At 41.4% G+C, this 12,446-nt stretch overlaps 1 protein-coding gene across 5 annotated transcripts in view; it reads right to left on the reverse strand.

Annotated features, from left to right (window-relative positions):
- Positions 1–3,844: 3,844 nt before the first annotated feature.
- SPOP (speckle type BTB/POZ protein) overlaps positions 3,845–12,446 on the reverse strand; it is a 76,116-nt gene continuing 67,514 nt past the window's right edge. For 4 of the 5 annotated variants that reach the window (XM_003414652.4, XM_010594347.3, XM_023553604.2 and 1 more), the window contains 4 exons: positions 10,898–10,953; positions 10,280–10,402; positions 6,444–6,586; positions 3,845–5,118 (listed from right to left, as the gene is read on the reverse strand). In XM_003414652.4, coding sequence (XP_003414700.1) covers positions 4,974–5,118; positions 6,444–6,586; positions 10,280–10,402; positions 10,898–10,953 — 467 coding nt within the window. In that variant the 3' untranslated portion in view covers positions 3,845–4,973. The remainder of the gene's footprint in view (positions 5,119–6,443; positions 6,587–10,279; positions 10,403–10,897; positions 10,954–12,446) is intronic. The other variant, XM_023553605.2, reaches the window with a different exon arrangement.

Raw genomic sequence — 12,446 nt, forward strand, 5'->3', positions numbered from 1 at the left:
AGCCTGGCTTCTGCCTCCACCATTTCACCAAAATAGTGCTAAGGTAACTACTGAACTCCTGGTATTCAATAGCTTCTTTTCAGACCTCAGTTCCATGAGCTCTCTGCTTTGTTTCTGTGGGCCACTCCCCTGCCTCCTCCACTGAACTAACCTCCCCCACCCCCCGCAAAAAAAATAAACCCATTGCCATTGAGTTGATTCCAACCCATAGAGATTCTATAGGACAGGGTATAACTGCCTCATAGAGTTTCCAAGGAGCACCTGGTGGATTCGGACTGCCAACCTTTTGGTTAACAGCTGTAGCACTTAACCAATATGCCACCAGGGTTTCCAAACTGAACTAATAGAGCAGAAATATTACCCTCCACCCCAACCCCAGACTAGCACTATGTCTGGCACCTACTACTCAGTAATTGTTTGCTGAATCAGTGGCCTGAGTTTTCATCTCTGTGACCTTGAGCGTGTCATTTAACTTCCCTAGATGTCTGTTTCCTCAGACCTGAAAAGAAGGTGAACTATGTAGGGGGCCCTTCATTTGCCTTCAGTTTGTCAAGAGCTCATCTTTCATGGTCTTGAGAGGGCTAAAGCTCTTCCCATTTCAACTGAGCATTACAAGCTGATGTGTCCACTCTACTATCAGACCAACTCCTGGATTTTCACTTTTTCTTTCGTTTGTGGGCCTACGCTCCAAAGCTATTCCTTTGCCTTCTGCTGTTTCTCGGCTCGAGGCCAGGTGGAATGACCTTTAGGAAGTTACATCATCACCTTCCCAAACTACGATGGGGATGAATGGGAGCTAGTATTCAGAACTCTTCCAAGATCTGTAAACCGCAGGTACCGGCTGCTACATTCCTGTACTCCAGTTACGCATATTTTATCTTCGTAATGTTTTTCCCTAGAGTTGATCCCCTTCAACTCCTCAATCATTTCTGTTGCTTGTACTGAATTCCCTCAAGTCTAAAATTCTTCTTTCCTAGAGCTGCAGAAATCCAAACCAAACAGTATTCCAGATGCTACTTTCCACTCCAGCATTACAGGATTTACAGACGGGGAGCCATCATCTTGCTAATGGCTTAGCAGCCTCAAGATCCCATCAGTCAACAACACTCACGTTTCCGCTCTCATCTGGAGGTCAAAGCTTTTGGTTCTCCCAGTTCGTTATCCCAAATACTGATTATCCTACATTTGCTTTCTTGCTCACTGTCTACCTACTGGGTCAAAGGGCCCAACACAGTACAGTCACCTCTGAAATTAAAAGGAGAAAACCCATCTACCTTGCACATATGTGTACATAAAGAGCATTCCAACAGTACTCACCTGAATGTTAGATTAGTCAGCAAGCCGTTGGAAATGAATCTAAATGAGGTAGGGCAGAGTTCAGTGAAAAGTCACGAGATAAAGAAACACACATGCGGCCTGAGCTGATTAAAAAGATAATTAGTTGTGGAAAATAACGCTGGGCTCCAGCCAAGAATTTGTCTTTGACAGAGAAACCAAAGGATCCAATACTGTCATGTTGGGGGGATTGAGTTGCTGTTCTTTTATAGGAGTTGAAGAGCCAGAACAAAGCAACAGTCAGTTTCAAAATGCAGCTCAACTCCCCCTCTGTTTGTTGTTCTGCTCATAAACATACAGGCTGTTTCCTTTCATCTGCACAGGCTCACACAATATGGAGAACCCACGATGGGTTTAAACCAGATTTATAAATGAATGTGCAGCGCCGTGGTCAAGTCAGAGATCTTTTGGCGTAAGAAAGGATCTTGATTATGCTTGGCTGGAATTTAAAAAAAAAAAAAAAGAGGAAGCTTTTCAAGACCTAAAAAGCCAGCAGCCTAACCAGTGATGAGGAAAAAAGGGACATCTCTTACCCAAATTGTTAAATCTCTTAAATGGGTCTGAGATGCCTAATAATGCAGAGAGTCTGAATCGCCATATGGGGAATGGGAAAAAAAGTCCCTGGATGGCTAGGTACAGGGGGCTGACCCAGGGAAGGAAGGGTGGCAGGCAATGATGCCAGGTACACGATTTGGACCTGAAACTGCAACTCCAAAGGTTCTGTGAAACTATTTGCCTGAAATATTGTTTTGATAACTAAGCCATATCCTTGTGGAATTGAAATCTCCAACTGTTCCACTGGCACGGACATCTCTGCAGTGACAGCACATGCCCCAGACTGTGGAGTTAACTTGAATTAAATTTCAGATGTGGGGGAGCTACGGGAGGGGGTGGTGGCAGTGGGAGGTTTATGAACAGTATGTTGGGGCTCTGATGTTGTCATAACCAGATGGCTTCAACTGTATCATTTAAAACAAAACAAACACGTCCAGAAATAATGTAATAATGACAGGAGAAGCATCGAGCGGCTTCACCTGTACCTGAAATCCAAACAGCTTTGTACCCACAGTGAAACCTTTGTTGGAAATTCCATAAAACTGGACAATCCCAGAGGAGACCTTTACCCTGCCGGAAGCTAGAGGCCAGGACTACCGCCTTCCTGAGGGCACAGTCCCTGAACCCACTAGCTCCCAATCCACAGCTTTCTGCGAATGAAGAGGAGGCCAATTTCAAGTCTGGCTTGTCCTCCTGGAACCTCTGAAGAATAGGCCAGGAGAGGCACCTTTCCAGAGCTTTGTCTTTGCTATTCTCGCAGGAAGGAAGCTCTACCTCAGATTTATTACTTAAACATTTCAGCTATGGAATTTCCTTCATGAATTATATAATCTTCAGAACACATTAGAAGATCTGTTGCTCACTGTGTGATCTTAGCCCTGTCACTTGACTTCTCTGGGTTTCAACTTTTATCATCTATAAAACAGGAAGATGCTATCTATCACCTGTCCTACCAAACTTATCAAGTTGTTGGCAGGTCCAAACAAGATACCGTATATGCAGCTTTGCTGAAAACTCTCAACTGCTGAGCAAAAGCAGTTATCTGAAGGAAAATCTGGGTAGACTTTGTGTACCCCTAGTCCCTGGATCTGTGTGCTGCTCTGGAAAGCTAAGATTGAGGAGGCACACGACGGGAGCCAGAACACGGAGAACTGGGTACTTCTTCACAAAGGTGACACTTAGGAGGAAACTGGGCAGTACAATACAGTGGTTTCTAGTAAGCAAATCCTGTCTTTGATCTTCCTGATAATAGATCATATCTACTCCATTCTAGGAGTGGCAAGACAGACGAAAATTAGGAAATTTGCAAAGACTAAAGTCAGAATCGAATTCACGGCAGTGGGTTTTTTTAAAGTCCATTGAAGGGAAATGGAAGGTGACATAGTTTTGAGCTCCATCTAAGGTCAGATGACACACCACCTTGGCAGATGGCTAATGTACTTTCCAGCATATCCCACTGCCCTGTCCTGCCTAACACTGCTATGAGAGGCAGAGAAGCAGCCCCTGAGCATTCTTGTGAGCTCACGAGAACTCAGACATTAACTTCTCTGGGGACACATTGAGTTAGTAATGGAACCAGTCAGAAATAATAATTTCCCTTTATTTAATCTCCACATTCATGTCCCCTTATCTTTTTATATTTAATTAGGCAATGGGAGATTGGGGGTTGGCTCCTAAAGCACACAGTGCAGAAAAGCCCACTTCCATCACTGCCTTGGCGGAGTAGAGACCCGATGCCTAGTGAGAGAGACTCAAGGAGGAGGACAAGAGACCAGAGCTCACAAAGGAAACTGGAGGTTACGGCGACTAAATAGATCTCTATTGTTTTGCCATTTCAAACAAAATCTCTCTTAAGCTGAAGGATCAAACTACTCTTCAAAACCCCTTCAGCAAGGAACTCAGACCAAAGGGACAAGCCAGGTAAATGAAACAAAAGACCAGAGATACCACACAGTACAAAATAGTAATTATTTATATTTTCAAAAAGAAAAAAAAAAATTAACATTTGGAAGTTCTCCCCTGTAGGAAGAGGGGTTCATTAGAAGGAATAGGACTGGCTCCTATGCAGGCGGCAAGTCAGGTACAAACAGCTGAGCAATCTGGGCTGGGATTTTTTTCACATGGCATTAATAAACAATAAAATTTCCTTTTCTTTTGTCTTCTTTTTGTTGCTTATTTTGTTTTTGTTTTTTTTAGAAAAAAGGGTGGGGGGAAGGAGGAGAAATAAAAGCAGAGAAAAATGCCAAAAAACATTTTCCACAATATCTAAAAACAGAGAACCATAGTTCGTGTCAAGACAGTATGAATTCTGGATGAATTATTTTTTCCAGTTTTCAAGACCAATAAAGACTTTTGCAAAAGCCATCACATCAGAATACTCATCTTCCTGATCAAATAACCTCCTTCCCCCTTTGCCTTCACTTGTCATTTTTCATAAAAGGAAAAAAGGATGTGTTCTGCTCTTGCAAACAATAAGTGCTAACAACAAGAGAGCTCTTCTGAAGAGTTGTATGGTGGTGAGCAGTTTTCACAAATATCCAAGTTTTAGCACAGCTGGAAGGACTAAAATTTGTTTCTCTCAACATAAATACTACTGGAATCTTCCACAAACTGATTTTTGAGAAATTCTCCAAAAATCCTTTCTTCTTTCCTTTTCTGTTCCCTTCTCTTAAAACTAAATGTCCTTTTTTTTTTTTTTTTCCTTTTTGCTCCAGGCACCTGACGATTTGCTCTGCTCAGTCAGATGCAGACAGGTTTCTCCGAAGTACCACCGCTGGGATGTCCTCGGGGCCAGCGCCTACACTGAATCCTACAGGATCAAACTTGGCCAGGCCAAAGGGAACACAGTGACGCAGCAACAGGGTTTTTCATTAGGTTGAACAGCCCTGAGTCCCGGGCCCTTCCCACCCCCCACTTCCCCAAGTTATTTAGTGCTGTTTTAAAAGTCTGGTGCCACGATGCAGTCTTTTCCCCCCACAACAGAGTAAAAGCTCTACAGATTGCGCTGTCTACCTGGTGGTCAGTGGCAGCAACAGTGGCTGCTGCTTCTGGAAAATAAACGGAGTCTTACAACGGGCAGCATCTTAGGATTGCTTCAGGCGTTTGCGTGGGGGTCCCAGAAAAGGGCACTGTGCTGAAGCCAGAGAGCGGTATGCCTCGGCCACCAAGTGGGGATGTGACACCACCATTGACTTCCACCCGGAGGTCTCCAAGACATCCGAAGCATGACTAGGAGAAATGCAGAGAGAAGGGTACAAAAGAGAGTGAGCAAATGACGCATCGAACAGCTACCTAGACAGCCTAATGTCCCAGTGTTTGGTATAAAGGGTGTCAATACAAGGAACACTCAGACAGAACCCTTAATATGCGTGAGAACTGGCTTGTTAGACAGTGTACAGACTGGTGACCGGGCTGTGGCTGCTGTAACTCTGAAAACCAGGGCTTTGAGGTGCTATACTCTCAAGTACAAAAGGTGGAATGTTCCTCAGGCTCATCTCTACATTGTTAATGTTCTTTATATTCACTGGTGATGCCAATAAAAAGAGCGAGCAAGGGCTCCCTCAGTCAGACACCTCTGAGCTTCCATTTGGCATTGCCATTTCCGAGTCTGTAAGCACAGAGCAGATCATAGCCTGGGCCTATCTAATGAGTAAAAAAGAAGGGATAATCACTACGCTGCACTGAATGGCTAACATCTAGTAAGTGTCCGGCACATAGTAAGCACTCTAGAGCACTAACAATTCCTGGCCTCTTCCCTCCCTCTTCTGCTTCAATTGGTAACTCCTTACATAAACAGACTTAAGAGAGATTATTCCTTGTCTTCTGATTTTCTGTGTTGAATGTTGTTCAATCATCTACCTGGCAATATCTCAGATCTGTCTTCCTCCAGAACTGCTGTTCTGAGGACTTTACAAGGCCTGCTTCTCTCCCCGGGGTTTTTCCACCTTTCGAACAGTATGTTTCCCATCAGGTGAAGGTGTAGAACATGCCCCGCTGAGAAAATGGGTTGTTTTCACACTCCATGGCCCATTCAAGTTATTTCAGAAAGGAATGTGGCTAAGTTGTCACTTAGGATAAGGGAACAGGTCTATGGAATAAACATTTCTTTTTCAACATAGTATTTAATAACCTCGTCTACTGATTATCTCTTCTCTTTGCCCCATTCCATAATCTACTGTTAGATACATTTTACTAACTCACAAAAACAGGTTTCTGTTTCCCCAGAGACCTCTATGTCTTTTACTAAGCTAGTGAGTGTGAAGTAAAGATGCTATCATTTGGGGCACGCAGCTTTTTTAGGCCAGCAAGTTATCATTTTAATCAACTCAGATCACTACAAGGAAGTAAAATGCTTCACTCACCAACAGAACTGACCTATGAAGGCAAAAACATTTTCCATACTGTCCAGCTGAAGGAAAAGGTGAAAACTCTACACTTACTACCAAAAGGTTAATGAAGCTACTCGCCTGTTTTGCTCACTAACTCAAAGTCTTTCTCATTGCTCTAGCTATTGTAACTATCCTGAAAGAAAAACTTTGAAGATGCCAACTCACTAGTTGATGAAATCCACTGCCTGAGTTTTCAACTGATCTGCGCTATGGAGGTCAGCCAGGATGAGAATTTCTGCCGCATTCTCCACGGAGAGGTTACTGCAGAGGGCATCCTCACACATGACCTTTAAACGCTCCAGGGCATACTGTAAAACATAAGCACCGCCATTGTCAGAGCAGCAGTAGCTCTGGGTTTACCGCTGCTCCAGTTGTTTTCAGTGTATATATTTACCAGGATATAACCAATACCTGAGCAGAAATGCACAGGCCATGAAAAGGCTACTACTGCAACTGTAAAACATAACCACGTATCTGAAGTCTAGGTGTTTAAGTTTAGAATGAAGACAGCTAAAATAACTTGGGTACCTGCTCTTCAAGTTCTAAAGTCTACCTACTATATAGAAAAATGGCAATTATGGAGTAGATTCGTATCCTTAAGTTTATCCTATCCCCTGACTATGATTAAAGTGTTTATTAAAACCATCACCACCTACCCTTACAATGAGGCATTACTCTGCGTCCAGTCAACAGAAAGATTACACTTTAAACCTCTGCTATCCTTTCATTTAGGGCCAGACAAGGGTGATGCACAGTTCTTATTTCAACCCTTTCTACTTAAGCATTGTCACTAGCCCAGCAGGATAGTCTAACTGGTCCATCAGGCTGTGAAAAAGAGCCCTGTGGTGACTTTCACCAGCATCTCTGCCATTAGCTGCTCCTGAATGAGGTCGACCAAAGGCCTCCTTTTAAATAGAAGTGGATAAATGGAGTCCTATTTTCCTGGGGTTGAGGTTAAGATTCTCAGGGTACAAGGACAAAACAGCAGAGACCCCAATCCAGCTTCAGTTTAAAAACTTCCTTATTTTCTAAGCAAAGAGTCTAAGTGTTCTGGAAAGGAAAGGTCTGGGTTAATGCTGGGCACACTTGATCTAGTTGACTGGTTTCGATGCAACTGTACTACTTGCTCTCTAATGTGAGAAAATAAATTTCCTAAAGAATTTCAGGGACAAGAAGGAGGAAGGAGATGAAAGGAAGCACAAAATAAAATGTCATTAATCCATTCACAGGAGAATGGTTTGCTTTGAGGGTATCCACAGTCTTCTCCTAAGTTCCATCTTGAGGGTCTCAGAACTCAGTGACAAAATACCTCCTCCAGGCTAAACCATGGCAATCAAACCAGGACAATTTTATTTTTATGAATTCTGGGTGAGGAGGCCTATCTGTTGGCACCCTGATCTCCTGGAGCAAAAAAAGAGGTTTATTGGTTTTGGTGCAGCTTTGATTTTTTACATTTTACATTTGAGTAACTGGAAAACCGTTTCCACGGAAAACGGGAATGACACTAAGCAAGCAAGAAATTAGGTTGCTGTTTTTGTTTTAAAAGGCTGGAAAAAAACTGAGTAAATGTTCAGTCTTTACATAGTGTTGCACAGAATATTCCTCTTATCCTTTCTCAATACATCCTTTTAAAACAACTTTTACAGTGAATAGCTTTGATCCCTACTGCATAATTAGACAAAAGTAGCCATTCTTGTCCCTTGGGGGATGAAGTTTTTATCTTAATTATGCTTCTGAAAAACCTGCCTAATAGCAGGACTTACCCGAGAGATTGAAATTGTGTCTCCCAGGCCGGGCCAACGTGTTTTGTTTTGTTTTTGGTCTAATTACACATGTCCCCAGGAGACTGGAAAAGCTCAGAAGGGGCTGTTTCAAACTCTTGGGTAAATTCTAGATGTTCAGATCCTTCCATGAAAGATTTCTTATTCTGTTTTCCTAAAGCTCACGAGGAGGAGTAAAGGTATAAATGTTTTCAAATAGGCTTGGAGCAAAGATGGCCTGATGGGAAATTCTGAATGGAATCTGAAAACTTATCCTTCCGTTACTTTTCATTCATAAATTTAAAGCACTGCTATGATTCAACTGTTCTCTCTTTTATAAATGTAAGTTACACATTATACTGAAGATACTATCCTCGGAATGGCAATTCAGGCTGATCCCCATGTCCTGTATACTTCAGAGTAGTCTAGAGGCAATCTGCTTCCCTGGCTTAGGAGCAAGAATGAGAACCCAGGGACCCAGAAGTCTAACTGTGGCTCCATCAGAACCACCACATACAATTCTGAGCCTTAATATTTTTGTCTAAAAAGTGGGCCTTGCAATGCTACTCATCTTTATGGGATAATCTAGAAGATGAGGGGCATACACGTCTGTACATATAAGCACAAGTAACCACTTCATCGAATATTAGAGAGCAGATATGGCAGCATCATTATAAATTCACGTTAATAAAAAGTAGGCATTGGGTTATGTCTTCTACTTCCCCAAAGCTCCTTGTGAATATTTTCTGTTTCCACTGATTGTTTTTTTACTGAAAGCAAGTTTCCTCTAGACTAAACTGAGGTAGACTAAAAGGGTATGGAATGCTCATGTGACTTAACTGTACTCATAGAGTCTCGAAAGGTGATGAAAAGATGTAGCTATCACTCCAATCCTCTTCGTCAGTAGCATTAATTGGGTTTGTATGTCTCACCCTCTATGAACACTCCAAAAAGTTTATCAACAAACATAAAATCTCCACCTATAAACAAGAGGTCACAGGCACTTTCCTCATCTGCAGGGGTGCAAAGGGAGGTAAAGGGAGATCATGCCCAAGAGCAAATGGTGGGAACACTCTGGTGTCCTCAGGCAACAGCCAGCTTTTCCCTCACATGGGCGCTGCAGCACCAAGGCAGGAAGCAGCAGCACTTTCAGCAGAGAACTATCTTTCTCACAGGGTGTACTGCTGGGGAGGTTGGGGAAGTTGTTTAAGTCCTTCAACATCCTTGCCTCAAACCCTACTCCCAATGCAGGAAAACCTTCCACAAGGATAAATCCCACTCTGAAGGGCAATCTCCCCTGTCTTTTCCCTGAGCCCCACCCCCATTTTGTTTCCACAGACACATGGCCTTGGAAGGAGGGCAAGCCACTGACAAACTTAAGTTTCCCAAAGTGTGCTTGGGGAGTACTAACTCCCAGAGGTGATCCTTGAGAAAAAGGATTCCAGAGTTAATTAAATTTGCAAAATGCTCTCTATCATATTCCCACATAGAAAACTCACAGTGTGTATTGATAAAGATTCTTAGAAACCAAAACCCCTATTTGACTTGGTTTGGTTAAACTCAGTGTTCCACAAACCTTTCTCTGCAACCTAATACCTAATAATATTTCACCTTGTTTTAAGAATCATTGGCTTATTGTTTTATGTAAACACCTTATTTCCTTGATTCTAAAAGTCACATTTATATCTTTACACTTTAACATTTCTGCAATTGAAATCTCACAAAGTATACATTTACTGTAGTAGTATTTCTTTCTTCCCTCAAAGAACTATTAATCAATTATTTTATGATTTTGAAGAAATAAGCTGTATCTCAACAGCTACTTAGGTAAAAGTTGAAAATGCTAACCAGGATACTGAGTAAAATATTATTCTCTTATTTATAAAGTTTAAATAAGCTAATGACCTCAAAAACATTTTATAAATTATAAAGCATGATCCAAACGTTAGTATTATCTGAATCTTTAATTTCACTGTAGTTAAATTTGAGATGGGGAAGAGAAGAGAGGTAAACTTCCAATTTATCCTTCTTTTCCACAGTTAGGGCGACCATATCATCTACCATCCAAAGCAGCGGACTTCTGAGAACAAGAAGGGTTTACAAGTGTAAACCAAGATTGTCCTGGCCCAACTAGGATATATTCTCATCATGCCCACATACAACATAAAGCCAGGTGGTCATGTAACTCAAAGGATCACACTAGCCGCCAGTCCCATAAATACTGTTCAATTCTCCTCTCACCTTGTCAGCAGCTGCCAATAAATCATCAGCCATTTTGTCAAGGTTTGGTGCCTTCCCCGTATAAATGAAGCACATCATTTCCTTAAAGACTTCAGGTTCCACATCATTGATTTCAACGCGATTCTATGCCAGAAAAACTGAAAATGAGAAACATGCCAACAAAGCAAAATCCCTATTTTCATGATTTTTAAGCTCTGGTAAGGGCTTAGATCATTAAAACCTAACATGGATGGAAAATTTCTCTTTGCCCTATTTGATTGTAACAGCCTTTTCTCTCATCATACCATCACCTTTGTTTTCTCAAATGTAACAGCAAAACAACTGTATCTTTGATTATTTGCCTTTCTTTTCTTGAATTTTCTCAGTAGAAATACATGACTAATACCCTTACCCAAAACTGTTCAGATGACAGGCCTGGGGATTAAGTGAGCCCACTTAACCTAGAATTTGCCCAGACCACCTCTCTGCTCTCAGAAAGTATCTGTTCAGGGAACTGTGCTCCATTTTAATAACACACTGAGAAAAATATAATTAGGAAAATAAATCAGCTGCCAAACTGGCAAGTCATCTGAATCTACTCACCTGGCTAAAAAGACATGTCTCTGTTCTATTACATACCTTTTTGCTCTCCTCCATTTCGTGTTCAAACATAGCACTAAAAACTGGAGAACGAGCTACAAAATGAAAGGAGAACAGACACAGATATGGTTATCACACTGAAATCTCTTAGTTCTTCCAAGTTATGGTGTTATAATGAAGTGGCAGTAATTGTTTTTCCCTGCCCTCTTGCTACAGGAAGGGGTCTTGCCCTCAAATTACTACCAGAATTATAACATTTCTTTCGTCTTATATTACCAATAAGTGAACAATTATAATGCTCAAAGAACAAAAACTACTTTCAAAATAATTTTCGATTGGCTTTATTTCAACAATTCATATTTCAAGGAAATTACTCAAATTACCTATATGTTAAATGACAATTCTATGGCAGCGGGTTTTTTTTATATACTCTGGGTAGATTTGGAGGCTCGAATGTAAGGTCCTTCATAGTCTAAGTGGTGTGTCCTGATACCTGGGGTTTTTCCTGGAACATGGACACCATACTTCGTCCACCTTCAGGGACCCCAGAACAAGGAGGTCAAGAACTGGGCTCAGTGGTATCCATTATCCAGGTAAAATGCATGCTTATTTATGAAGACTGTTCTTCTAGACATGTGTTCTCAACAGGGGTAATATCATCCCCAAAGGGGAGGAAAAAAACCTTAGATATTACAATGGCTTGTGGCCTTCCAAAGCTCAACCCTACCTAACAAAATCTTACTCCTTCATATTTAATTTCTCTCATTAGGGAGGATTTAGTTTTTCTCTTTAGGCAGATGACAATAAAAAAGGTTGAGAAACACTGCTCTAAGCCATGTCCATTTTAGTCTAATGAACACTAGGAAAAAACAAGTAAGCTTAATTTTAACCACGAAATGAATAAAACGGTTACAAACTCAAAAATTGTCACGTTGTCCAATAAATCAAGGGTCTGACTGAAAGTTGAGACTACTGACCTCTACCTAAGAGTGGAGGAACAGATGAAATATGCAGTAAGTCTCTGAGCCAATTGGGATTTCTGGCCTATAGTTTATGTCAGTTTATTTTAGCTCTGCCATTTTCTAACCATGTACTCTGGGGTAAATCACTTAACCCTCTAAGCCTCGATATTTTAATCTATACCAAAAAGATATTCTCATTGTTCTTATCTTTGAAGAGTTATAGAATATAGGCACTAAATATAATACAGAAGTTGAAAACTAAAGGGCTAGTACTTTAAAAAAATTTTTTAAAATAATTTTTATTGTGCTTTAAATGAAAGTTTACAAATCAAGTCAGTCTCTCACACAAAAACTTATATATACCTTGCTACATACTCCCAATTACTCTCCCCCTAATGAGACAGCCCGCTCCCTCCCTCCACTCTCTTTTCGTGTCTATTTCGCCAGCTTCTAACCCCCTCTACCCTCTCATCTCCTCTTCAGGCAGGAGATGCCAACATAGTCTCAAGTGTCCACCTGATCCAAAATAGAGGGCTAGTACTTTTAATAAAGATGGAAGGGTCCAAAGCACAGATGTGTCTTAGGGGATCACTGGTGATAGACAGCAGTTGATGCTATGGGAATAG

Source organism: Loxodonta africana, chromosome 18, assembly GCF_030014295.1.
Source record: "Loxodonta africana isolate mLoxAfr1 chromosome 18, mLoxAfr1.hap2, whole genome shotgun sequence".
Lineage (NCBI taxonomy): Eukaryota > Metazoa > Chordata > Mammalia > Proboscidea > Elephantidae > Loxodonta > Loxodonta africana.